Genomic DNA, 27292 nt, shown 5'->3' on the forward strand with positions numbered 1-27292 from the left:
AGGGTTGTTCTAGCTGTTAGAAGGCAAGATTTCTGCATTCATCCTTTGTTCTCATTCTAGTTCGTAAAGATTGGGACATGAAAAACCAACGGTGGAATCCACTTTATGGGAAGAAGCGAGCATGTTTAAGATTTTTTTGTTATTAAAATGTTGTTGTTTTTCATCCTTGATTAATTGGCTTGATTTAGGCTTTTATCCGTGTAACGTTTAAATATAGTCTCTGATTGTGAGGTTATTTTATGTGGATAGCTCTATTGTTGAGATGTTTTGTAATTCAAGGAAGAATCTGAGTAAAAGGGACACGAACATTTGTGCGTGTCTGCATACCATGACCGCTTGGAACTTTGCAGCAGATAAAACCAAATCTTTCCTTTTCAAAGAAACAGGCTACTATAATTTCAGCTAAAGGAGAATTGCCTGTAGCTATTGGAGGTATTGGTTCTATGACACACAGTGGAGCAGTTCTGATTCTATCTAGTGCAAGTACACATGCACGTTACTAGCCAATTTTCTTGTGGCATGTTCACATCTGAAGTTATTCTCACTGATTATTTTTATTTTTAACAAGGGCCTGTGTATTAAAGCACTTTGTCGTATACTGTGTCAACTCAATGCCGTTGCAGATTTTACAAGCTGCAATATGTGGCAATTCACTCTTGCCTTTCTTAGGGTAGGATCAAGCTATTGGTGTCTTTTTGACTAGATGAAGACACATCCAGCTGCAGACATGGCACTGGTATTCTGTGTAAAATTCAAGCTCACCTCTCCCTCCCTGTAACCAATGACTTGTTTTGCTTTAGAATGTGAACTTTATCCTCTGAAAAAGTGTTGCCACTCATTAAACAATATGATGATAATGCAGCCATTGTACTGTACTGATGTTTTCTTTTTCTCTACCTGCTTTAGTTACTTTTAACTGAAACCTCCTGCACATAGCCCCTTTTATGTTCTGTTTAATGCTGTGACAGAATAAGGTGCCCTAAAAGCTGGCACCTGCCTTTCAGTCTAACATACTACCTTCCTGTCAGGCAGCTTTCAATTACTGTGCTTCTGTGTGTCCAACTGTGTCTTTGTTAAGAGTTTCAAGATGGCAGTGACAGGTTATTCTGGTATTTAAGGCAGCATGCATGACAGCCTGCCTTAACACTTGCATTTTTAAAAAGCTTTGCCTTAGGAGCCTAGGGAACCCAGCATTTAAGAAACCGTGAGCCTTTCAAGGACCGGTGTGCTGGTTTTAGATAATGCTTCACTGGAAACTTGGTTGCTGCTGAGAGGCTTCAGAATCTACTTGAATGGATGTTAAGTGTCATAACAATATTTATGTGTTGATTCTAAATGATTGTTTCCTGGCGTAATGGCATTTTCTTGGCTACTAAACCGTGCAGTTCCTTGCATATTGATTATGTGCTGCAGGCCAAAAAACATACTGAAATAGCATGTTCTCACAAGTTTTGTCCTGTTTGCGTCAGTGGCGTGGGCTTATATGTACAGAGGAGATAGCAGTGTGTTTGTGTGTATGTGTTTACGCATATGGTGCCTGTTTGTGTAGGTATATAATAGGAATGACAGGTACTGCATGTTCAAACATAATATATATAAAACACATATTATAGGTATATATTGAGAGAGGGATTGCATTTACAATAGGACTAAAATTCCTCCATCTGACACTTTAATGGTTGAATTATTCTCTTTGACAAACTAATTCTTCATAGGACAATTAACTTCTATATGGAGGGATTTTAGTCCTTTTTTAAATGCAAATGTGTCTCTCAGTATACACCTATAGTATGTGTTTTATATAAATTGTGTTGTGCACATGGGGTGACCAGATGTCCTGATTGTATAGGGACAGTCCTGATATTTGGGGCTTTTTCTTATATAGGTGCCAATTACCTACCCCGTCCTGATTTTTCACACTTGCTATCTGGTCACCCTATGTGCATGCAGTATCAAATGTCACTGATATTTATATCTATCTTATCTATATATAGGTAAATAGATAGTAACATACTTTTGCTGAAGAAATACTTAAACTCGTTTTTTAAAAAAACAAAAAACAATTTTTCTGACATTTCTTTTTGTTCCTCTAATTTACAGCCACAATCCCCACAGACTTCGTGCATACTTATTCTGATAAAATCCTGCACACAGACCACTTTTGACGTTTCAAAGTGAAACATGTGGTCTGTTATGTGATGTGATTGGTGGGGTAGGGGGCATCCTGCAGCTGTGCAGGGAACCTATGAAGGGCTCCCTCATGCTTCTGTGTCTCACCCCGCCAGCTCAGTTTTTCTCTGACTGGAAACAAATAGGTGGTTCATTAGAGGAGAATTCCTCTCCCCTTTACTTCTCTTCCCAAGGCCCCGTTCTGAACTCAAGCCCCCCGCTTTCCCCATCACCTTTTAGGTAGCTCAGGTTCTCCTCTCCCCCACCATAATCCCATACACCCATCATGGCTCCTTCCTGTCTCACACAAATCCCTATTCTCCCTTAAAGCCCTCTGCTCTCTTGAGGTTTCATCCAAACCTCCCCACAGTCCTGTTCCCCAGGACCCCACCCAGAGACTCCATGCCCTTTCACATATAGCTACCGTGCTCCCCACATCTTTGGACCTCACCATACTTCCGTACCACATTCATGTTTTAAAAGCTGAATGTGGCTGGGGAGTAGAAGAGCATAGCAGGTACTGGGAACATACCAAGAAGGCACATAGGGACAATACAGGCCATGGCATGGGCATTGAGAATAAAGCCCTGATGAGGTTCATGGAGAGGGAATGCTCCTGTGTAGGAGGGCAATAGGAGGAGCAAGTTGTGGGGAAGTGGCAAACATCACAGCTCTGCGGGGGCATATGGACAAAATCTTTACACTGAGTTAATCTGATGCGTAGTCAGTGAAATACAAATAAACATGGAACACTGCAGTGTCATTTTTCTGAGCAGAATCACAGTTTCAGAGGACACTTTTGGAATTGACAGATCCGGGTTGTAATCTGCTTTAAAAAATCTTTTGTGGGTTTGTTTTGTTTTGTTTGTAGCTAACTTCCCACAAAAAGGAAGGACTGCATTGTTGTTTTAAAGTGCTGAATGACTGGCGAGTGCAAAAATCAGAGTATTTGGTATCTTCTCCATCCTATTGCCCTGTCAGTTGTTCCTGTTCATTGAATTTTTTCTAGCAATCTGCCTCTTAGGAGGGCAGAGCAGATGAGAAGAGTGCAATGACAATGTATCATGCACTTGTGAACTAAGCCACTACTGACTGTGTGATTGTAGGTTGACCAACTTTCCTAATCTACAGTGTATTTATTATAGTGATGCAGTTAGCAGGAACATCGATCTGAGTTGAGGTTTGATATTGCACCTGTGGAGGTGCTCTCAAAAATAATAAATTATTTTAAAGTTATCATAATACATGTTTTCAAGGTGCCAGAACTCATGGCACAGTGGGTACAGTCTTGGAGACAAAATCCTGCTGTCAGTACACCAGTATAAATCTGAAATAACTCAGTTGCTAACTGTTAAATTACTTTGGATATACAATAGTATAAATGAGAGCAGACTATGTCACTTGAGGATTATGAGCCTGATTATCTTCACACTGTTTTTACTCTGGTGTAATTACATCGATTTCAATGAATTTTCTCCTACTTTACATTGGTGTAAAAGAGATCAGATTCAGACCTGACATGATCCTGATTCTCCTTTCAGTTTATCCCATGTAAATCCAGAGTAACTCCATTGAAATCAATGAAGTTTTTCCATATTTATACTGGGGGTTGTCCCTGGGAGGTTGTCATAAAGAAGGTGTAGGAGTAGGGATTGTTTTCTGGAGATCCTTTGTCTTGATGAAAAGAGTAATTTAATATTTATTTTTTGTGTTTCTTGTCTATGTTTAAGTAGACTTCCTATGTATGTTTATCCATTACAAGTATCTCCACTTACAAAGCATTGTTGCATTGCTGCCGGCAGACACAGTGTTTCTACTCTGAGGATCAGCTCTGCAAAGGAAAGTCTGGTGTGACTATCACTACCCACATATACACAGATTTGCATAATAAACTCAGTATCTGCTGCACTAGGATCTAAAATCCTTTCCTAAATCAGGATCTACTTCCGTGTAATCACAGATGTGCCCCTCACCTTCACTATGAATGCTAAACATGTGGTATTTGCTGCATATAACAGTCTAGCTCTGAAAAACACTGGGGACCAGAGTCAATGATCCAAGCTTTTTTTTTTAGCCTTTCTTATCAAGCTGACATTTTTGCTCTTAAATATGTGTATTTATGTACTTCATTAATGGAGTGGCCATTTCTGCCAGCAAGCGTTTATTGTAAACCAAGTTATTTGAATAAACCAATCAGAACAAAGTGTTTTTTTTAATGTTCCAATATCTAAACCAAACAAGCTGACTGCTACATGCCATGAAGCCACCACCAGAACAGCAGACTTCCATAGGCAGCAAAGATCCTCTGCTGTGTAAACTTGGCTGCCAAGTCCTGCACAGTTCTGCCCCAGAATCTGACAACAAGAGCCTGCTGTCCAATCTTAACTAATAAATGGGAAGAGTGAGAGACAATCAGCCAAATCTCAGACCAGTGATTTCAGAGATTACAACCACCAATTTGAAATGCATAAAGAAGATTTTTAAATGTTCTTTAATGAGACTCAGCATGTCACAGTCCTCACTGCATCCTAGTTCTTCAAGTGAACATACCTATGTGCATTCCTCACTTGGGTACACAGGCACACCGAATCCAGAATTTTTTTGCAAGTGGTGTCCATTGGTCTGCAATGCACCATAGCTCTCTTCATGCTCTAAACCGAGGGCTTAAGGGCAGTATGGGCAAGTGCCTCTCCAGTTCCGTTTTATTGCCACATGGTCTGAGTCAGAATCTTTGGTTTCCTTGGCTCCTTTATACTGTATCATTTCTGTAAATAGTATAGTGTAGTAGTTCCCCCTTTTTCCCACTCCAGGGAATCCCTGCCCCCTCCAAGATCGCTGGGATTATGCCCATGGTTCCAGATTTCAAAAACTGTTTTCTGCCCTTGTTTGTTTTCTGTGAGTGATTAACATCAACACTGCCTCTGTTGCCTGGGTGAGGCTCACATCTCAGCCAAGTGCAACATATGCCAGTCCTTTCCCCCGAGAACTTGTGAGGGTCGGGAACCGAGACTTAAGAAACACCTGATGGGGAAGACAATGAGACCCCAGTCAGATCCAGGCCCACCCAATACATCACGGGAGGCACCCTTCCAAGCATGAGCTCAGGAATGGAGGCTAAGACTTCTGAGCCTAAAGGGAAGGTTTCCCATGAAAGTAAGTGGCACCTTCATAGACTGCCATGAAGAGAGGGGCTCCCTCCCTGACACCATCAAAATTGGGAGAGTGTACTCATGGGGGCACTAAAGACTTAGGTCTGAGTACATCTTCTTAGCAAGAGACAGTGGTGTGCAACGGTATGGATCCCTCAGTTTGGCACCAGTTCCATTGGCTATGGCTAAGGATAAACAGCCTCTGGAGCTCCCTTCCACATCTAGAGTTGACATGGTGTCTATAACATTGTTACTTCAGAAAAAGAGGCTATTCCAAGGATGCAGAGTTATTCTCCCATCCCATCTGCCAGCCACCAGTACCATCAGTTCCGTTGGTAGACCAGGTTCCAGCCTTTTCTTCCAATGAGTCAGAAGCTCCTCAGGAATCTTGGTAGTACCAGGAAGAGAGCCCCAGACAGAAGGCCTAGAAGATCAGAATCTCTGCCTCTGACAAGACATGACTGGCTAAGCAACTGCTTGTTGATCCATCCCACTGGCACTACGGGGGGCCATGGGAGCCCTACCCTAGACTGCCAGAATCAGTACCAAGTTTCTGGATTTTAAGGACAAGCTCCCGGAAGAGGCTAGAGCCCACTTCCAGGCTTTAATTCATGAGGGAAAATTAATAGTGGCCAGAACTTTCCTCCACACCACAGTGGATGCTGTGGATACTGTGTCCAGGGAAATGGCTACAGCCATTGTTAGGAGGAGAGACTCATGGTTAAAATCATCAGGTTTCCTTAGAAAGGTGCAGAGTACCATCCAGGACCTACCCTTTGATACAATCAAGCTGTTCCTTGAGAATACTGTCTTCAAGAGAGAACATCACAAACAGGGCTGTCATAAACAGATAGCTAAGGGTTAATGTCTCTTTCATCTGAAGCACCTGACCAGAGGACCAATCAGGAAACCGGATTTTTCAACTTTGGGTGGAGGGAATTTTGTGTCTAAGGTCTTTGTTTTTCTGTCTGCCTGCTTTCTCTGAGCTTTGGAGAAGTAGTTCTGTTTTCTAATCTTCTGTTTCTAAGTGTAAGGACAAAGAGATCAGATAGTAAGTTATATGGTTTCTTTTCTTTGGTATTTGCATGAATATAAGTGCTGGAGTGCTTTGATTTGTATTCTTTTTGAATAAGGCTGTTTATTCAATATTCTTTTAAGCAATCGACCCTGTATTTTATCACCTTAATACAGAGAGACCATTTGTATGTATTTTTCTTTCTTTTTATATAAAGCTTTCTTTTAAGACCTGTTGGAGGTTTTCTTTACTTCAGGGAAATTGAGTCTGTACTCACCAGGGAATTGGTGGGAGGAAGAAATCAGGGGGAGATCTGTGTGTGTTAAAATCGCTAGCCTGATTTTGCATTCCCTCTGGGGGAATAGGAAAGTGCTTTTGGTTTCCAGGACTGGGAACGGAGAGGGGGGAGTCACTCTGTTTGGATTCACAGAGCTTGTGTCTGTGTATCTCTCCAGGAGCACCTGAAGGGGGGAAGGGAAAAAGGATTATTTCCCTTGGTTGTGAGACTCAAGGGATTTGGGTCTTGGGGTCCCCAGGGAAGGTTTTTCAGGGGGACCAGAGTGCCCCAAAACACTCTAATTTTTTGGGTGGTGGCAGCAAGTACCAGGTCCAAGCTGGTAACTAAGCTTGGAGGTTTTCATGCTAACCCCCATATTTTGGACGCTAAGGTCCAAATCTGGGACTAAGGTTATGATATTGATACAATCAAGCTGTTCCTTGAGAATACTGTCTTCAAGAGAGAACATCACAAACAGGGCATAGTGGGAGATCACCTCCTCAGCCCTTTTTATCATCAGTGTCATCAGGGACCATCATGTAAAAGACAAAAGGTTTATAGGCCCAGGAACATAGACTCTTCAACATCCACCTCAGCCAAAGAGTTTTATTTTGATGCTACTGTTAAGATCCATGTGTCTTTATTGATGCCACATCATTCCCCTCCTCAGATTATATTGGAAGCTGCCTTACCCAATTTGCCTGCAACTGGAGGGACCTAACTACCAATACATTGGTACTGGAAGTTATTCACAGCAGGTATCTGAGTTTCTGGCAACTCCCATCCACAAACCCTCTTTCCAGTTCCTGTTCAGGGACCACTGTCACAAGGAGATTCTCCACCAGGAAGGTGGACTTGCTTCTCCTCTGGGGAACAATAGAAAGGTTTCTACCTCATCATCAAGGGGAAGGGTTCTATTCCCCTCACTTTTTGATCCCCCAAAAGAGCAGGGGATGGAGGCCAATTCTTGACCTACATCAACTGAACATATTCATCCAAAAGCTAAACTCCTACATACTATTTTTGTCATCAATAATTCCCTCCCTAGAGGAGGGCACAGAGTTTATGGCTCTCAGCATGAAAGATGCAAAGACATTTACCCATCCCACGGGAGGTAACTTGGGATCCTCTTTGGTCAAGACCATTACCAATTTGGAGTCCTCTCCTTTGTACCACCCACAGCACCCAGGGTCTTTACAGAAGTTTTTTGTTCCCTGATAGTAGCTTGGATGAGAAGAAAGGGATTCACCGTCTTGGCAGTACTTCAACGATTGGCTTCTGATGGGCAGATCCTATGAGGGAGTCAAACAGGCAATCTGATTCCTGTTGAGTCTACTGCCTTCCCTAGGTGTTTGCATCAACACAAGAAATCCTCATTGACTTCCATGAGGTCCATAAGCTTCATAGACGTGACATTGGACTCATCCACAGCAAGAGCTTATCTACCTTTTGAGAGGTTTCAGGCCATGGGTGATCTCATATGCCAGGTACTATTAGACCCCAGACTTCAGTCAGAATTTCTTTTTCTCTCCTCAGCTACATGGCTCATGCACACACATAATGCCATTTGCCAGAATCCATTTTTGTTGTCTACAGGCCTGGCTTCTGTCTGTATACTTACCAGAAAGCAGCAGCATCAGCAACAAAGTAACAGTTCCATCCGAGGTTATGGACTCTCTTCTCTAGTAGACAAAATTTGGATGTGGATTCCTTTCCTGACGTCCAAATAATGTTGGACAATGTGACAACTATCTTCTATATAAACAAGCAGGGGGAACAAGATCTCTCCCTCTTTGTATAGAGGCAGTCAGTCTGTGGAATTGATTCATCCGCCATCACGTAACCCTTTCACTAGTATACTTACTGCTTAGGAGTGCGGAACTCCCTAGTAGTCTCAGCAGACATTTTTCAATGAACCACAGATGGGAGATTCACGATTCAGTTCTTGATGAAGTCTTCACCCAAGGAAGAGTGCCATCCAGGGACCTTTCCACGGGACAGGTGAACAGGGAGTGTCTCCTATACTGCTCCAGAGTAGCCCTCGTCAAGGGCTCAATGAGAGATGCCTTCCTGCTATTGTGAAAGGATCGCCTGAGGTATGCCTCTCCTCGCATTCAGTTAATACCACAGGTTCTACAGAAAATCCACCAAAACAGATCTGGGGCCGTCTTTATTGTGCCCAACTAGCTAAGACAGTTCTGGTTTACGGATCTACTAAAGCTCTTAGGTGTTTGTGTCCACCCTAAACATCTGCCTGTTTCTGGATCTTCTTGACAGCAAAAGGCACTTTCATGCATCCCAATCCAGAACCACCGAAGCTCAGAGCCTGGTATTTGGATGGGCATTGGATGTAGAGTGCTCATGTTCCAGAATGGTGCAATCTATCCTTGGTAAAGTTTGTGTGTCAGTGAGACTTCAATTGTGCTCTATCGTCTTTCAGCAGACCTCCCTTTGATCCTCTGGCCACATGCTCTATGCTCTATGGCCCATCTGCTTATGAAAGTGGCCCTTCTAATTGCCATTACATAACTCAGACGAGTCAGTGAACTAGGGGTACTCTTGGAGGATATGCCATATACTATCTTCCATAAATAAAAGATCTTGGTACACTCCTACCCAAAAATCATCCCTATAGTTAAGAGTTTCATATCAGTCAAGCCACTCACTTGCTGATATATTTTCCTAAACCATATACCTTGGAAGAAGATAGGAGGTTGTATTCTCTGAACATCTAAAGGGCACTGGCCTTTTATCTGCCAAGAACAAAAGTCGTTAGAAAGATGCCTAACTTACTTGTTTCCGTAGCAGAGAGATCAAGGGGTCAAGTTATATCTGCACAGAAACTTTCAAAATGGATCTCTGTTCGTATTATCCTTTGTTATTAGCTAGCTCACATCCTGCTGTCCCCTCCACCAGAGGGGGTGAGGGCTTATTCCACCAGAGTGCAAGCAGCCCCTGCTGCATATTTGAGAGATGTGCCTCTACTAGAGATATGTAAAGCAGCTATCTGGAGCTCCTTGTGCACCATCACAATGCATTACTTTTGGTTCAATCTTCTATAGCAGTATCACAATCAGCTACTACTTCTGCGACATAGTATATAAATATTTTGCATCTGCCTTCTGTTTGACCACATCTTGTTAATCTCCCACGTGTGGAATACACATAAGAACCATCACTCAAAGAAGAAATGGAGGTTACTTAGCTGTACTAGAAGTTCTTCAAAATATGTAGTCCCTATCTTCATTCCACTACCCATCCTCCATCTCCTCTGCTTCGAATCCTGTTGAATTCATGGTAAGAGAAGGAACTGGAGAGACATCGGCCTGAACAGCCCCTTATGCCCTTGGGTGGGAGCAGGAGGAGATCTACTGCACATGTGTGGACCAACAAACACTGCTTGCTAGAATTTCCGGACTTGGGTGTATGGTGTGCATGCGTACCAACACGTGGAATACAGATAGGAACCTCTTATCTCGAAGAACTTTCAGTTACAGGTGAGTAACCTCCATTTATATACTATGCTACTTTTCTTCGGGCCTCAGTGACATTTTCTAATGGGGCATCCCCTGTTCCAATAGTGTCACTCTGCCTGTGCTACTGTGCAGTGTCAGCAGACATTGTTTGAAGAAAGAGAATTGATACATTATAATACTCATGAATTTGAGGGGTGGATAGCATTGTTTAAGGAGGCAACAGTATTAACCTAATATATATATGCAGTATGGAGATTTACTCCCGTAACTTTCCCTACACACGTCAATTTCTGAATTGCAGTATCCTTGCTTTTCTACTCTTGGCCTGTTCCAGAGCAAAGAATGCCAACTATGCAGATTCACATAATAATAGTTTTGTGATATGGACAAAAATCTATTATAGACTGTGCTGACACTGTCAAACTCAATGCACTGGTTTCCCAAACATAATTTTAGTCCCATTCTTTATCTGTGGAAGGTAAATTAAATCTACTATGCCACTTAACCCAATGTATATTGTTTTCATAGTGGAATTCTTGTCTTGATGCTAAGATCCGTGATGATAATTAGGGTGGAAAATGTGCTCTTCTCTATTTAATTACAATTTTACACTTAAACATCTGGACTCCGTTTAAAGTTAATTGGATGGGCAGTGAAAGAGGTGACTTCTTTTTCATTTCATGTTGTAGGCAGTCATGGTGCAAGGTCTCTCCAATTTTACCATGAGTACACTATAGTTAATACTGAAAAATAATTGTGGCCTGCACTCATCCTTGGTCCACAGACAACTGTTTGTGCTGTAGCATGTCAGATCCCTCCCAGACATTTTCTGGCTCTATAGATCATCAGTATTTAGGGACTGACCTAGGGCAAGTCAATTAATTTCTTTTAAAAGCTCAACCTGAGCTCAATGGAAGCTCTGAGTGTGAAAGGCCATTATATTAACCATTAAGTTCTCCCTTTTCCAATTTTCTTGTGCAGCTCTGTCAATGCTCCTCCTCCTTGACCTGCTTTACCTCTGCTATTCTAGTCTTCCTCTTTTTCTGAAGAGAGTGCCAATTATGTAGAATAGCATGCTGGTTATTTAACATATCTCTAGTTAAATGTTTTATTATAACTTTTGAAAACCTAATTACCGTAGCTTTATGTGGTACTGTACCATTTACTGGCTGCTACTTTATAAAAAGGATTCCTTTAGAGACAATAAACTCTGCACTTTCAAAGGACATAGACAGGGCCTGAAAATATGACAAAATCCAAAGGTGGTTTTTTTTTTTCAAAAGTATCTTGTCTATTTTTACCTTACCGACAGGAATACATTTGGGAATAGCACAGTTCCATGCATTCATCTAAATCTCTTACTTACCTTTCATAAAGTTTCATTCTGCACATGTAGTATTACAAATCTATTAGAGATGAATAGCCTTGGCGGGGGTGGGGTGGGGAAGCACTTTTCACCAAAACCATTCAGTATGTTTATTCATTCTACTTCACTGTGGCCAGAGTTTCACTATACCTAACTTCACTTGAACAATGCATTTATATTCAAACTTTGTTTATATACTATATCTCACCCTGGGTTAAAAACCTTGTCATTTCAGACCAAGGCAGCACAAGAACTGCACTTTTTTGCTTCTTGACACTGCTGAGATTTCCTCCAAGGGATAAAAAAATAAGCTAACAGAAAAACTGTTTGTTTAAGCCCCTTAGGCTTGAAACTGGAAAGGGGTGCTGGGATAATGAGGATTTGGGGGAGTTTGGGGTGAGGCTAATGGAAGAGCTTATGAGTGATCAACCTGTCACTGAGACAAGAGAAATTGATATCTCAAGAGCTGAGATGTAACTCAGCCAGTCCTATATCACCCCCACAGCCCCCTACACAGCAATTTTCATTTTAATTAATGAAAGTTGGTCTTGTTATGACAGTACAAAGTATCTGTAACAATTCCCTGTTATTTCTTGCAACCTTCTAAGTGGAATATAGTTTGAAAGATTTGTTTTTAATTTGAAAGGGTAGGTCACATTGGGGCTGAAACCTTTTAATCACAGCTTCTGCCATGAGCACATTTTCATAGTCCATTTATAAAAATGTGGAAAACAAGGATTTGTAATGTTTCTAACACTTAACCAATCTCACCCCTGCAATATTAGCTACAAGCGGTAAAGAATGGCAATGTCATTTGGCAGTAAGATTAATTAGAGAACACTCTCCATTAAATAATTGGTTGGAATGATACTGTTTCTTTAGGTATTGTTTTACAAACAGCCCAGGATAGGGACTTCCTTTTTTAAGTGAAAATGTCTGAGATACTAAGGTTTCAAAACCAACTGCTGATTATGTAGTTTTTTCTGTGGAGCTTTTCAAGGATTTTTATTATATAAGTAAATACTAATACTGATGTGAGTGGATGCACCTCTTTCCGAAATTGACAGCCATTGTGTCCACTTCCATCAGGGCTGTATTTTGCATTTAATGGTAACATGCTAGATGATCCTTTAGGTTCTTTAAAAACTAAACAGTGAACAAGAATAACTGATTCAAGTTCATCAGACTGTGTAAGCAAGGCATATTTTCAGGGACCATCTTAAAATTCCAATATATAGTATTAAATTGAGACTGTCAGAGTTGGCAGAGCCACAGCACAGTCTGCCTTTTATTTTCGTATGATTATTTGCAAAATCCAGGCACTTCATTACATATTGGGTTTTATTTAGAAACAAATGCTTCATTGTTCTGTAAAAAATCATGTAATGACAAATGAGTGTGCCTGTGAGTGATGATGGGGGAAAATCTACTTGGGAAATAGATTTTGGTTTCAGATTTCCAAATCATTGTTGTAATAAACGATGACTAAATAGTGATTTTAAAGCTCATAATAAGCGATTTGATGGTGACCTACTTGTTTGTTTCTTCAGACCATTAGCTTATTTCTTACATCTGAAATAGGACCTAATATTTAGGAAAGACTATGGGCCTAATTTTACAAATTGTTCAGCGCCCTCAACACATTTTGATTGCAAGAGACACTCAGGACTTTGCAGAATTCATGCCCGTTATTTTCTTTCTCTTTCTTTGGTAGTTGTAACTCTAGCAGGTGTCTCTCATACAGATTTAGAATGCTTTTCAAGCTCTACTCTGCTACCAGCCATTGCCAAGACCATTACAAAGACTAGCACAGTGTTGAATTCAGAATATTAGTTGGACTGTAGGTTCCACAGGAAAGCCATCTAAGCCAGCAAGAGAAGAAAGGATGTTTACTAGGAAAGACAGGGATTTAGTTAAACTAATAAACACGCAGGTATTGTAGGATTTGGATCTAGTTGCATGCCTTAATCAAATTCAAGCTAATAGGAATGTGTAGTGATATTTCTTCCAGGTCTGAGAATTATGGCTGAACAGATGCCACTGCTTGATGGTGCCATCTCAGGTGATATCAGAAGGCACATAATTGGTCAGGCTGGGGTCTAAACTAACACCATGTCAGGTTGCAGCTAAACCCACAATGAATTAAGAGATCATCCTTGCAAAAGTGGAGCTATATTTTATTTATCTTATACTTTAAAGTATAACCTTCTGTGGCATTAAAAAGTTGGTAATAATCCCAGATTTTCAGATGTCCTTAATTTTTTTCATATAAAATTCTCCCTTCCTCTTGCAGTTGTTGGGATTTGTTGCGGCAGACAGGGATAGTACAAGTAAAAATACCTGCTTTTAAATTTAGAAATGTTACTATCCAGTATGCGAAATGAATTGGTGAACTCATTCCAGGTTATAGTGGATGCATGCCCAGACCCAGAAACACCCCCACATAAGCAACTAATTCGCACCTATATTGGCACACTCAGCAAGGAGCCCAAGGACTGAAAGGAGCTTGAACTAACCTCTGACCCGCTAGAGGTAGTTTTCAAGGCACAGCAGTCAGACAGTTTGTGATAGGGTTGCACAATTGTTGCCCATGCTCTCTACCTGTTACATGAATAACTGAATGGATTCAGTGTCCAGAACTGCCAGGCTGGCCTCTTTCATTATCATAATAATTGAGTTGTTTTATTTTTAAATTAAAAGTAGAGGGGAGAGGAAGAATTTAAAATAGCTGTGTTTTTATTCCTCTTTTCTCTGTAGGAGTTACTGATTATTTGCATGTAATCTTTATTTTTATATAAAGTGGAAGAATTGTAGATGATATTCTTACTGTTTATTTATCATTGACTTTATGCAATGCCAAAAGTGTGCTAGGCAAATTACAGACAATGAGACCACAGGGGATTTGATTCTATTTTGTCATCCCAGTATAAATCAGCAATAGCATCACTGAAATCAGTGGAGTCCAGTCCTACGCCCCAAATAGCTTACAGCTGAAGTAGACAACATAGAGATGGAGGATGGGATACAGAAAGTAAAGTGATTTAATGAGGAAGCTCAAAACACACCACGTTAGTTCCAGGATTTGTACTTGGATTATTTTATCGTTTTCTGTTGTCAGTTTTGTTAACACTTCTTTAAGCAGATAGGGTGGAACAAGTGTTTGTAGGCTTTCTGGAAGTACTGTTGCAAGGAGTGACTTGGAGGGCAAGATGATGGCAGCATTGTGAACCAGGTCAGTGAGGAGATTCCAGACATAATGAAGGAAGGCGCAGAGAGGAGATAACTCTTTCTAACTACAGTATTGCACCTTCTTAACTGTGTCGCTTTTCTTGCATTTCAGGCATTTCTTGTTTAAGACATCTTCTGGAACCACCCCTCTGTTCAGTAGCTCTTCCCCTGGATACCCTTTGACCTCAGGAACAGTTTACACACCACCTCCCAGACTGTTGCCTCGAAATACTTTCTCCAGAAATGCGTTCAAGCTGAAAAAGCCCTCCAAGTATTGTAGCTGGAAATGTGCTGCTTTATCAGCTATTGCTGCTGCAGTTCTGCTTGCCATCCTGCTGGCCTACTTCATAGGTAAGTGCATCTTTCACTCTATACCACACAAGCTAGTAAGAAGTTCTGTTTCCTGTTGCCAAATCATGTTGCATTTTCCTGAGCCGAATCCCCAGGATTCCTATGCCTGGGCGTCCCCTGGGTTGCACTTCAGCACTTACCAAGGCTCTGCTGTGTTTGGGTGTTTCGGCGCATTAGTCCAGGATCAAGAGGCTCAGCCCTCAGTCCGAGCCCCGGGTTAGTCCACCCCTTCTGGGGTTTGTCAGTAAACAGAACTGAAGTGAATTTTCATGAATGACATCTCCCACAGGTGGCATAGAACTTCTCTTCCCTCCAGGGCCAGCCCCAGGGGTTTGGCTGCCCCAAGCAGCCAAAAAACAAAAACAAAAAACAAAAACAAAAACAAAAAAAAAGCCATGATCGCTATCTACAGCAATTCAGTGGAAGGTCCTTCGCTCCGAGTGGAAGTGAGGGATCCTCCGCCGAATTGCCACCTAATACATGAAACTGCCACCACTCTCCAGAGTTGCCGCCCCAAGCACCTGCTTGATAAGCTGGTGCCTGAAGCCGGCCCTGCTTCCCTCAGAGGGCTTCTATAAAGGAGTGGGCCCCAAGTTGGCTTATAGGCTAGTGTCCATCATAAGTGAGTCCACAACAGATCCTCCCTTCCTTCAGGGAGGGATCACCAGGTGACAGTCACCTGAGGATTCCTTGCCTTTAGCTAGGCCTTTCCCTACGAGCTAAGGACTGGAGATATGATCGTCTCACTGGTCTGCCACCAGCTAAGCTGGATTTCTCCTTCCAGTTCTGACATTTCCTGCCAGAAGGGCAGAGCAGGGCCATCAGTAACCTTGTGTTGCCCATTATGGGGTTTGTACACCCCAAGTTTGTTGTCACCCCAAGTTTGTTTGCCAGTTCAAAACTCAACAACTGTAAGGCTGTTATAATCCCTTCACAAATTTGTTTGCTTATAAAAGATACAAATATTTTTTACATTTTTTTCCAAAATTTAGAAACATACCATCTTAGAGCTCTGGTCAGCTGTCAGACATCAGGGGGCTTAGGCAATAGGCTTTCTTTTCTTTTCATTGCTGTGATACGACATTCTGATTTAAAGTATTTGATGTATGGTGCTATCTTATCAGGCAGGTATGCACCTTTTCCATTCCTCCAAATGAGGCTGGCACTTTTGTGATGTGCCATCAACTGACTGGAGCATATTCTGAGGGAACTGTGTTATACAGGATATACATGTACACACTGGAAGGCTTTCTGAGTTGGCATTCAAACAATGCCTAAAGCCTCATTGCACTTAAAGGAAAAGGCAAATTCCTGTCAATATGCAGGCTGCCAGCAGTTGCAGTTAGCCATGCTGAGTGTGGCTGAATACTAGGTGGTCCTTTTCCTTCCCTATTATCCACACCTTCATGGGTACTTCTTAGACACAACCAGCATACATAAAACATCTTTTTCACTTTTACTTTTCTCTCATTGTGTCATGATCTGTGTTGCTGACCTCCCTATATTATATCCCTTCATGCAGTCTTAACCAGTTCTTCGAATGCATTCCTTGAGCTTTTTGGGGCTCTCCTGATTTTACTCATTTTACTTTTAATTGGTTTGTCCCCTAATGCAATTGTCTGCAGTTGTCATCTTACAAACGTTAGTATCATTAAGACAACTTCTTAACTTACTGGGCTTTCCAACCCCCTTCAGCAATGCAATCATTTTTATGGCAATCTGCGCAAACTCCATAGCTTCCTTTGACTATATGGCATCATTCTAGCAGTTCAGTCCAACAGAAAGATCATGCTCCATAGGAGACAGCACTTGTCAGGCATGTTGCACATGGTTATGCAGTTTCTGTTTTATTGGCATGTTTCTGCAGTAGTCTGCAAACTGGGTAATTTGCAGACGCTGGGAGTAGGGAATAAAACACTTGAAAAAAGATGTTGTGAGTCCCTCTCCCTGGGAGATAGTTTTGAGAATACCTATCATTTTGTCCAGTCTTGTGCATTGCAAAGTGTGGGGGGGGTGGGGGAGTGGGGTGGCGGCAGGGGAGAGAGTACTCTGCAAAATTATCTTGAAATCAGAGACAAAAGTGCTCCTTGATAAGGGATGGTTTCGCTTCCACAGGGTGGGTTGACCTACATCAGAAACAGAGAAATCCACATTTCCTTTCATTTGAAAACTGACATGAGTGAAACAAACTCATGAGCAAATAACATCACTGTCAACCTATGGACACGATTGTGCACAGCAAGGGATTATGTGTCAGACTGGTTTGTAGAAGACCAGAGTTCCAAAGGGGAATATGTCTCTCTATCTGTAGAATAACTTTTGGTCCTGTAGAATCACAATTAACGGGATGGGCACAGGCCTTCTGAAGAGGTTACTCCCACAAAAGGTGAATGTATAAAGAAATAGAAGCATAGCTGCCTGGTTCACTTTCTTCATCCATATATAGGGCAGCTGGGTTCATAATCTATTTATTGGGTTTCATGCATCTTGTTCTGATTTTTCTTATCCTGGCTGCTGTTGGGGGGCGGGTATGGCAACCCACAGGTCACTCACCTGATCTGGTGTGGCGATGTCCCTATGTATGAGTAAAAAACTTTCACTTACAGTATTTTATGTAGCCTAATAGGTAGTACAGGGATGATTATGTATCTCCTGTAATAAACCTCAAATTAGCAACAGGCTTAGCTTATTGTATAAAGAAAAGGTTTTTGAAACCATGTTAATTATTGAACTTGACAGTTAAGATGTAATAGCTGTGTGAGCAATTATACAAATGGGAAACCATATACTGCAAGTTCAATATTTTAATCACGGATGTAACTTGGAAATGATGGATGATTAAATATATTTATCTTTGGTATTTAGGCTGCTGTAAGATAAAACAAAGCTTCACTAGATGGTTTATTACTTTATAATCTGTCATGTCTTATTATTTATGAACTTACATTAGACAATCCATTGACCCTGGAGAATTGAGGAATGGTTTATAACTTCACATGAATAAAGCAAATGGTCAGATGGCAGAGAAGCGCTGGTGGTCGCTTAACCATTATCCTGACTGGAGAATGATGAACACAATGAAGTTGTCCAGCAAGCAGAAGGAGGAAGCAGGTGTTTAAATAGGAATATTGGTGAAAAAGGGGAAACAATTAAGAACCAGTTTTGTGTCATTTCCTGGTATACTGAAGGAGAAGTATTTTAAAGAGCAAATAACCAAAGACATAAAAATAGATGACAAGGAACTCTTTGAGAAGCAGGAATCCTAAGTGCAAGTTTGGTGAATCCACTAGACATGGGGCTTGAGTACACTACCACTGAAGTCAATGTAACTAACGTTGCTCAGAGGTGTGCAAAAGCCACACGCTGAGCAACGCAAGTTACATTGACCTAAGCTCTGTCTACACCAGTGCTATGTCGGCGGGAGATGCACTCTTGCTGACATAGCTTCCTCCTCTCACAGAGGTGGATGTAGTGTGGTAGCGTAGACTTGCCCTTGGAGAGTAAATGCAGCTCTTAAGGATGAGAAGGTATTGCAGAGAAGCCAAATGATTTTTTTTCTATCAGCTTTCTCTGGAAGGGAAGCTGGGAAGATACCAACCTCAGACCATGTCTCTTTGTGTAAAAAAGGTGGCACCGTTAGAATTAAAGATGTAAAAAGGGAAGGTGCTGGAATAAACTAAAGAACAAGTCACCAGAACTAGATGGTATACAGCCAAAATTTCTGAAGGAACTTGAGAATGAAGTATCTGAGATGCTCATATAAACATGCAATACCGCAAGATTCAGTACTAGGACTGTTGTTTCCTTTAATGTATTAACTAATGATCTGGAAAAGGAAATTAACAGTCGCATCAAAATTTGCACATGACACAAATCTATGTAAGTTTGTCAAGATTAGATAAGACTGGGAAGTACTGAGAGACTTATCAAAGCTGGGTGAATGGACATTGTAGTGATAAATGAAATGTAGAGTTGACCAATACAAAGTAAAGCACATTGGAAGGAATAACTTGAACCACTTAGGCATTTTGTGGGTTCTAAATTAATTGTGTCTTTTTAGGAAAAAGACCTGGGTATCTTTGTAGGTGGCTAAATGAAAACCTCTGATATATAGAATCAAATTAGTGGAGTTCACAGACAGATGAAAACAATTATTAATGTCGTGTGAGGGAAGATTGAAAAGATTGGCACTGTTTAGTTTAGAGAGGAAACAAATAAGAGGGGTTGTGATAGAAGTATACAAATAATAAGTGGTATAGAGGAGTAAATTAGGCACTCCTATTTGCTTTTTCTTACAAAACAGGAACAAAGGGAAATTGAGTGAAATCAAAAGGCAACGCATTTAAAGCTGTGAAAAATAAATATATTTTACACAATGCCCAATTAACCTTTGGAATTCATTGCCACAATAGATTGTTAAGGCCAGCTCAAGAGTTTAGTAGGATTCAAAAAAGAATTAGATATTTATATGGATCATGAGAATATCCACAGATTAGCCAGGATTTTAAAAAAAACAACAACCTTTTCAGAAGGGATATAAACACTGATGCTTCAGGGCATTAGCCAGCTGCTAACTGACAGGCTTAGAGAAAATGTCCTTTATCAGCAGGTTATTCTACAGGTGTCCATTATCGGCTTTCCTGGGCCTTTCTCCACCAACTCCAAAAGTTATTCTGAGCCCTGCTACCCTGGAAGTGAGACCTATAGGATGCAGGATCACCATGTTCAAATTGGGACACCCTGAAAATATTGGCCTGGAAGGCAAAACCCAGTTACAACACAAGCAGAGTAATTCAGGCTGTGTCAAAAAGAAAGCATATGCCACTCATTCCGTTGTTGTTGGAGATCTTCACCTGATAGTAGGGGTGGGATGAAAGCATTTGTTGTGCCTAAATTACTTTTTCACTCTTTGGAACCACACTAAACTAAAATAAATAAATAATGGAAAGTCTTTTTTTTTTTTTTTTTTTTTTTTTTTGCAATACAGTAATTCCTGCCAAATGTAAAATACTATGTTTCAAGTAAGCCTCTAAACTGCTCTGACTTCTGCCAGTCTGACTTTGAGCCTGAAAGAACATCTGGCCATCAACATGTCAGTATGTTAAAAGTGTGGTAATTTTAGGTACTTACAGTTTTCTTTGAAAACAATAGAAGTATTATTTTCTATGGAAACTAAAAGCCTACAATGTGTTTAAAGTTGCTCCACTTGAAAATTGATATGTTGAGACTCATACTGATGAATCTTAGAGTGCTGCTGCAATTTTGTCTATTCCCATCATGCGAAACAGAGCAGGACTTGGGAAAAGAAAAAGAAAATGACAGAAATGATGAGAATAGTACACTTATATAGAATCATTAGTGTGTACACAGCGTAGGAAAAATATTAGCTCTCATTCACTCTTCAGTGTTACTTGACTATAAAGGCAGATGGGATTTAAGGTTGTCCCTGCCGCAGGTATATGGGATCTTGGGGAGCAATTACCACACACGTGGGGTGCCAATTAATTTCTTTATTAAAGGAAAAGTGAAGTGGTGGGAATTTAACAATGAAATACGATGGGATGGGGTGTATAGGGTGTTTACAATAGACAATGATGGGGGGGTTCTTATTGAACAGTGTAAGGAGTTCTAACACTAGGGTGCAGTAAGTGGGGTTCAGCACAATGGGATACAGTACAGTCAATAAGCAACTCAACTTTATATAGGAACAACTCTAGATACAGTGTGGAATGCAAAATGTACCAAAAAGAAATGAAAAGTAAAATGGTAGCTTCTATATGAAATGGTCAACAATCTCAGACAGAATGCATTAAGTGGTTAATAGCTATATATATAATGTAACACAGTGGCATCAATGCAAATACAAAGTATATCAGAAAAGTGGAGGCGACCAATGGGGTGTTATAACCACAAGTAAGATGTGAATCATAGTGCAATGATACAATATGGGTGATAAGTGAAAATTATGCAATGTAACAGCATAGAAGAAAATTAATGACTTAATTTGTGAGGTTGTAATAGCAGATAATCTGCAAGAGTGTACCTAAAGGCTGAGTCAAGAAACAGGAGTGGGGAGGGGAGTGAATGATAAGTAGCAACTGATGAGAGGAGAGTGCAGCTGCAAGTAGCGAGAGACTCTGAAGCCCTGTGGGGTGAAGCCCAGAGCAGTCTTCAGGAGCCTGCGGGCTGGACGTACGGAGACAAGAGCAGCTGGAGCGCAATTAAGGGGAGTCTGGGAGCAGCAAGAGGGGAGGGCGCTGAACGTGTAAGCGATGGGAAGGCACATGGAGAATGGGGGAGACGGCTGAGGGAGGAAACAGGTTGCAGCAGCGGAGAGCACTTCAGGAAGTTGCGGAGCAGCAGGGTGAAGACAAACAGAGCAGTGTGATGGCGATCTTCGGTAGGGGAGGGGCAGTGGAGGAGCAGGGGCACGAACACAGGGGATACAGGGAGAGGCAGCAGAGAGGTGTAAGGAAGGGCTGGAGGGACACCCAAAAAAAAGGGAGAGAAGCGGAAAAGAGTTTGGGAGGTTACACGGGGGGAGAAGCAGCAAGGGGTTACAACAGGGAGACACAGGGAAGTACACAGAGATTGGAGCGGGGGAAAAACAGACACGGGAAAGTTCAGGGAGAGATTGGGACAGCGGGAAGACTAATTCAAACAGCAAAAACCTTATCTATCGTCTGACTTAATCAAATTTATATAAAATGACAAGCAGCTTATACAAAGTAACAAAACAGGTACAGAATACAACCAGGCAATGGCTTTTTTAAATCTATCTTAACCAACGACTAGGCAAAACAACAAATATCACAATTCTAAGCAAACTATAACACGCAACTATACGGAGCAACAAAACAGCAACTATAGCAAGGCAGGTGAAACTTACAAGCGCTACAATCTTAGCAAACTATGACTTATTAAACTAAAAAGCAAAACCTATGGTGCACCTTATGCTATGGGGAGGTCATAGAGGTCAGAGTAGTATGTGCCCAGGATACAGCTCCCAAGGCAGCCCCCCAAGGAAGCCAAGGGATGGTGGCTGCAGCAGTGGATATGGCTGAAAGCAGTGAGCCCCGAAGCAAAGCCCGCAGGAGCAGAGCTTAGCGGCGGCACAAACTTATTTTAGCGGCAAAGCGCCGTGGAGTTTAAGAGAGGTTTTAAGACACAGACCAAGGTTTAGCTTGAGTCTGTGTGCTGGGGAAACAGAGCCAGCAGCTAAAATAATGAAATAAAAGTATAGAAAGTTTCACAGAGGGATTCTTACCAGTCCCCAAGGTAGCAGCAAAGGCAGAAGCAGCAACAACGTCAGAAGAAGCAAGGAGGGCTCGGTACGGTCTCGATAATCGGGAGATCTCTCAGGTAGCAATTCGTTCTTCCTGGGGGGGGTTTAAAAAATGGGGGTACGCTCAAAAATAAAACGAGAGCGGAGAAAGGACCCCTCAGAACCCCTGGCTGATCAGACCAGGCAGCAATGCAGGAACCTTTCCGATGTTTGTTTTAAAAATGCCTGTTTTTAAAGGCAGACTCAAGCAGTTTCCCGCCAGTAATCCTGATAGGCTCCCTCTGTCACAGGGGAGGAGACACTGCAGGTGAGCACAGAGATGTGCCTGGGCAGAGTCCTGAACAATATGTGTGAGTTCACACCTCAGGACTCAAAAGCACATGAGGCCTATGACTCATGCCCAGGATCTTAAAAACACATTAGGTCTTGCAGCTCTGGACATTGCCTACCCTACACAAAGCCCAGGTTTAACAAGGTGATAACAGGACCAACCCTTTGAACAGGGTAGTGGTCCCACTTAGCACGCAGCACAAGTGGCCATCCCTTTGAGAAGGGCAATGGCTCTTGGTAAACAACATAAGGGGCCCTCCCTTTGAGAAGGGCAGTGGCCCTGGTAAACAACTTAACAGCCAGGGAGGGGCGGCCACAGGAGGAGAACAAAAACAAAATGGAGTATGGGGACAGCTGTAAGAAACAAAATGGAGTAGGGGGATAGCTGTAACAGACAAAGGTAAACTTATGTTCCCTGTGTAGGCTTCAGATGTTGTATTCACCTTTGTTTTATGTAAAGGGAATCCTGTTATTTGAGACCTGCCAAAGGCTCTGGCTTGTTAATTAAGCAGATATAAGATTCTTCTTCCCCCAGCATATGTTTTAACTCATACTTCAAAATAAATAAGAGTGCTGCAGCACACAAATAGGCTGTGAACGTTCTTAATGTTAGAGAGTAGAATACCTTTTTGCGCGATAGTTAATGGTAGTTTTATTCTTTTTCCTTATATGCAAAGGCATTCATTTTTGTAGGTCAAAGAACCAACTTTGGTGGTTCAGATAAAATGGACTCTAAACTTAAGGGTCTTAAATATTTTTGCTAACAATGCCTAAACCAAAGTTGTACAGAGATATTAATGCATTGGATGCCAATATCAAGCTGGATTATCTTCTTGGCATCAGTTAGTAAAGTGAATGCAAACTTGTCTGTTCAGGAGGAATTTCTTGTTCATTGATATTCGCAGTTTCTTCCATTCATAAATAACATTCATGAACTGTAAAAGGTTTCAGTAAAGACATAGCTGGAGACAATATAAACCATGCATACATCTTGTGTGAGGAATTCCTTGTTCCCTGGAACTTAGGGTATGGCTACACTTGAAATTTCAAAGCGCTGCCACGGCAGTGCTTTGAAGTGTGAGTGTGGTCGGAGCACCAGCACTGGGAGAGAGCTCTCCCAGCACTGCAGGTAAACCACATCCCTTACGGGTGTAGCTTGCAGCACTGATTACACTGAGGCTTTACAGCGCTGTATCTTGCAGTGCTCTGGGGTGTTTTTTCACACCCCTGAGCGCGAAAGTTGCAGCGCTGTAAAGTGCTAGTGTAGCCAAAGCCTCAGATAACTAGCAAAGTGAAGTGGAAAAGGAGTTGTGTTTGGTGGGCCTCCACCTTTTGGCATCCGCATTACAAAAGGTGGAGCTGAATTTAGCTGAAGTTCAAGGAGACTGAACCAATTAAGGTAGAAATCTGATAGTCCTTTGGCTCTGTGTCTGTAGATCAGGGTAAGCCAAGAAAAAGAGCCAGATCTGGCACCTATGGTAACCTTATGTATCACTTTATTTCTCATTTGTTTTTGGCTTGGAAAGCCAGTTCACATTGGCTTTCTGTCTTGTCCAGATTTAGTTGAAATCAGGTACATTGAGCACTTTGGACGCTGGTACAGCAAGTTTGGAGTCTGATCCAGTAAGAGGCTGAGAATATCTAGCAAGGTGCCAAGCACCATCCTCAACTCCCACTGAATGTGCTTTGCACCTTGCTGAATATGCTCAGCATCTTGCAAGATTAGTCCCTCCTTGCAGAAGCTTCTAGTTAACATACTCAGCTATTTTTTTCCTTTGGAAGAGCTGAATAGTAAACACACTAAAGTGTTAATATGGTTGTTCAGTACAAAAAGTCAAACCACATTTATCCTGCCATGGATGTCAGCTGAGGAGTAACAACCAACATAGAGGCAGAAGACCTCTGTGCAGAAGGCCCTGAGTTTTGGTGCATTTCCTGACATCCATAGAGATCTAAGATCTGTGATTTTTAGAGTCATCCCCCCTGTTCATTCTATGAATTGGAGGGGGGTACCTCCACACTCCTGAAAGAAGAAGTGGATGGAAGATCTGCAAGTCAAAATACAGAGTTTCCAGTCCTCATGTTGGAAAGACCAACTCATCTAGAGGGAGATTTGGGCCAGTGGTACTGCAAGAAATTGAAGAAGCTTCTCAGGAAGAGCATGCTGCAGCAGCCCTTTGCTTCCAGTTTTCATGTTTTTGGCATTATGCCTTCTTCTGGAGTTGTTAGTGCACGTCTTTCCCCTGTGGTTCCTTTTCCATTGTGTTATGTCACTGATGGGAAGATATTTTGCAAACATGCTCTCCCTAGGGATGACCGTCTTCATAAAAATGTGCATATTACCCTGCTTTTATGACTACAGTCATGATGCAGTTCTGTCAGTTTGCTTTCGTAGACTATACCAAAAGCCTTTTTGGAGACATGTATATGAAATTTGGGTTAGACTCAGTTCTATTCCATGAGGAAAGTATGGTGCATACTGTGTTTTGGCAGAGTATTTTTAATATAGACCTCAATGAAAAATAGAAGATGTCTTTCAGGCCCAGATTTTGTTCCCAGTGTAGCCTGAGCATCTAGGCTATCCAGTAGGGTTGTCTCCAGATCTGGCAGGGGAAAGGACTCTCTTCCCCAGCTGATGCTTTACAGGCACTGCTCCAGCCATGGAGCAGGAGTGATTTTTCATAGAAGTGCAACTACCTGCCAGAGCCTCAAATTCCTGCATCAGCAATGGTAAAAGGTGGAAATAAATAGTAATAGCAATAGTAAAAGGCAGTATGCCACCAATGCTAGTATACACTACAGTACAAGGTAACCAGGTCGAGGGCTGAACTAAAGAAAACTGTGCATTATTCAAAATGGGAGTGTGTGTGTGTGTGTGTGTGTGTGTGTGTGTGTGTGTGTGTGTGTGTGTGTGTGTGTGTGTGTGAGATTTAAAATCGTGGTGAATTTGTTACTCGTGAATGATATGACATACTGAGATTCCTCTGTTTGATCCCAGAAAAGGGATGTCATGAGTGACAGCAGTGCAAGCTTTCCATAATAGGGACCACCTCTGGGTGACAAGGTAGTCTTATCTGCATACCTATTCAATTCTTGTCCTCTCTGCTGAACGTTTTTGTGAAGCAGACACCTAGGAACTAGACTGAGCAACTCATTTCACGTAGGTCACCAGACAACCCTCAAATACTTAAAATTGAAAACACTTTCCTCTCCCCTCACTCCGCCCCAATCTAAACAAGCTTACTCTGAACCCTCGACTAGAGGCAAACAGCAATGAATGCTTTTTATTCATACTGGTGCATTTTTTTAGCCACATACTAGATATCACAACAGAGGGCCATCTTCAAACTGATCCTAATCAAATCCTTTTCACTGCTTCTGGTGCTTTTGAAATATAACCTCTTCAGCTAGAGAAAGAGCCATCCTTACCCATCATGAAGCCATAGTAACATAATATTAGTCATTTTTCCCATTATAGTACTAACCAGTGGTAAACTAGTTATACGTAAGTATTTTTATTTGACACTTCCATTAATTACCATAACAATAATGTTCAATATGATATAACAGCGTATAGTACAATATGAATATAGTCTTATAAGGAAATAGTGGTTAACATGGTATTACAATGGTACAATTTCTTCATCTTTCTGTTAAAAAATGCAACAGTGGCTTCACTAGTGGTGCTCACTTTCTTTTCATTACAGCTACCGTGTCACTTCACGTAATGGAACACATTCACTCTGTTTCTGGAGGTGGAAGAAAGCATCATGGTTTTAAGGCCACTGTGGGCCGGACTCTAGTCTCATTTGCACCAATATTAATACAAAGTAGTTTACCTTACTTCAGTGGTGTGAGTCCAGATATACACTGGAGTGTCAGAGATCAGAACCCTGATCTGTGGTATAACAGTGGCAGAACTCTGTGTGGTTTGCTTTGAGGAATTTCACAAGTGCAGAAGCAGATGAAAACTCCCAGTAATTAAGGGGAAGCAAAAATATTTTGAAAACCTTACACTAGTTTAATATGACATGCTTAATATTGTAACCCAGCATTCTGACCCGAGACCACCACTGGGGAAGGGTGAGCTTCTGGCCCACTGAACGTTAAGCTTTCCTAATATAGTGCTAGACCAGAAACACCTGTGTTAAATAACTTTGTGGTAATTCACTCTGAAAAGTCAGTGTTCAGTAGCTGTCAAAATTTCTCATTTCTTGCCTGTGGAGGGATGGTCTAGGGGTTGCACGGTGACTGCAGCATAAAAGCATATAGGGGACAGAGGCTTAAGACTTCTGGATTCATTTACACTGTATGCAAGCTATAACTGCTTTGTTTATTTGTGTAAATTTTGCTATATATTTCTTTAGTACATTTAGACTCCAATTCAGCTAAACATTTCCGCATATAATTAACTTTAAGCACACCTTACTTAGCAAATTTTCAAGAGGCTGAATAGATTTTAAAACCTTTGCTAATGTATCCACTCTGTAATACCACAAATACAAAGGGACAGAATTAGCAAAGGAGGCAAGAAGTTATGCAAGTAAATGCTGGGAAGGCAAAGTAAAAAGGTAAGAATAAAACATAGGATGTGAAAATAATAATTACAAAGGGTAACAGGCAACAGAAATTATGGAGTAATGTGC

At 41.5% G+C, this 27292-nt stretch overlaps 1 protein-coding gene across 4 annotated transcripts in view; it reads left to right on the forward strand.

Moving 5' to 3' along the window:
- Positions 1–27292, forward strand: part of TENM2 (teneurin transmembrane protein 2) — a 2274099-nt gene that overhangs the window by 2022563 nt on the left and 224244 nt on the right. For all 4 annotated transcript variants that reach the window (XM_050962494.1, XM_050962493.1, XM_050962495.1 and 1 more), the window contains one exon: positions 14793–15031. In XM_050962494.1, the coding sequence (XP_050818451.1) occupies positions 14793–15031 (239 nt within the window). The remainder of the gene's footprint in view (positions 1–14792; positions 15032–27292) is intronic.

The sequence above is a fragment of the Gopherus flavomarginatus genome, chromosome 7, assembly GCF_025201925.1.
Source record: "Gopherus flavomarginatus isolate rGopFla2 chromosome 7, rGopFla2.mat.asm, whole genome shotgun sequence".
In the NCBI taxonomy this organism is placed as follows: domain Eukaryota; kingdom Metazoa; phylum Chordata; order Testudines; family Testudinidae; genus Gopherus; species Gopherus flavomarginatus.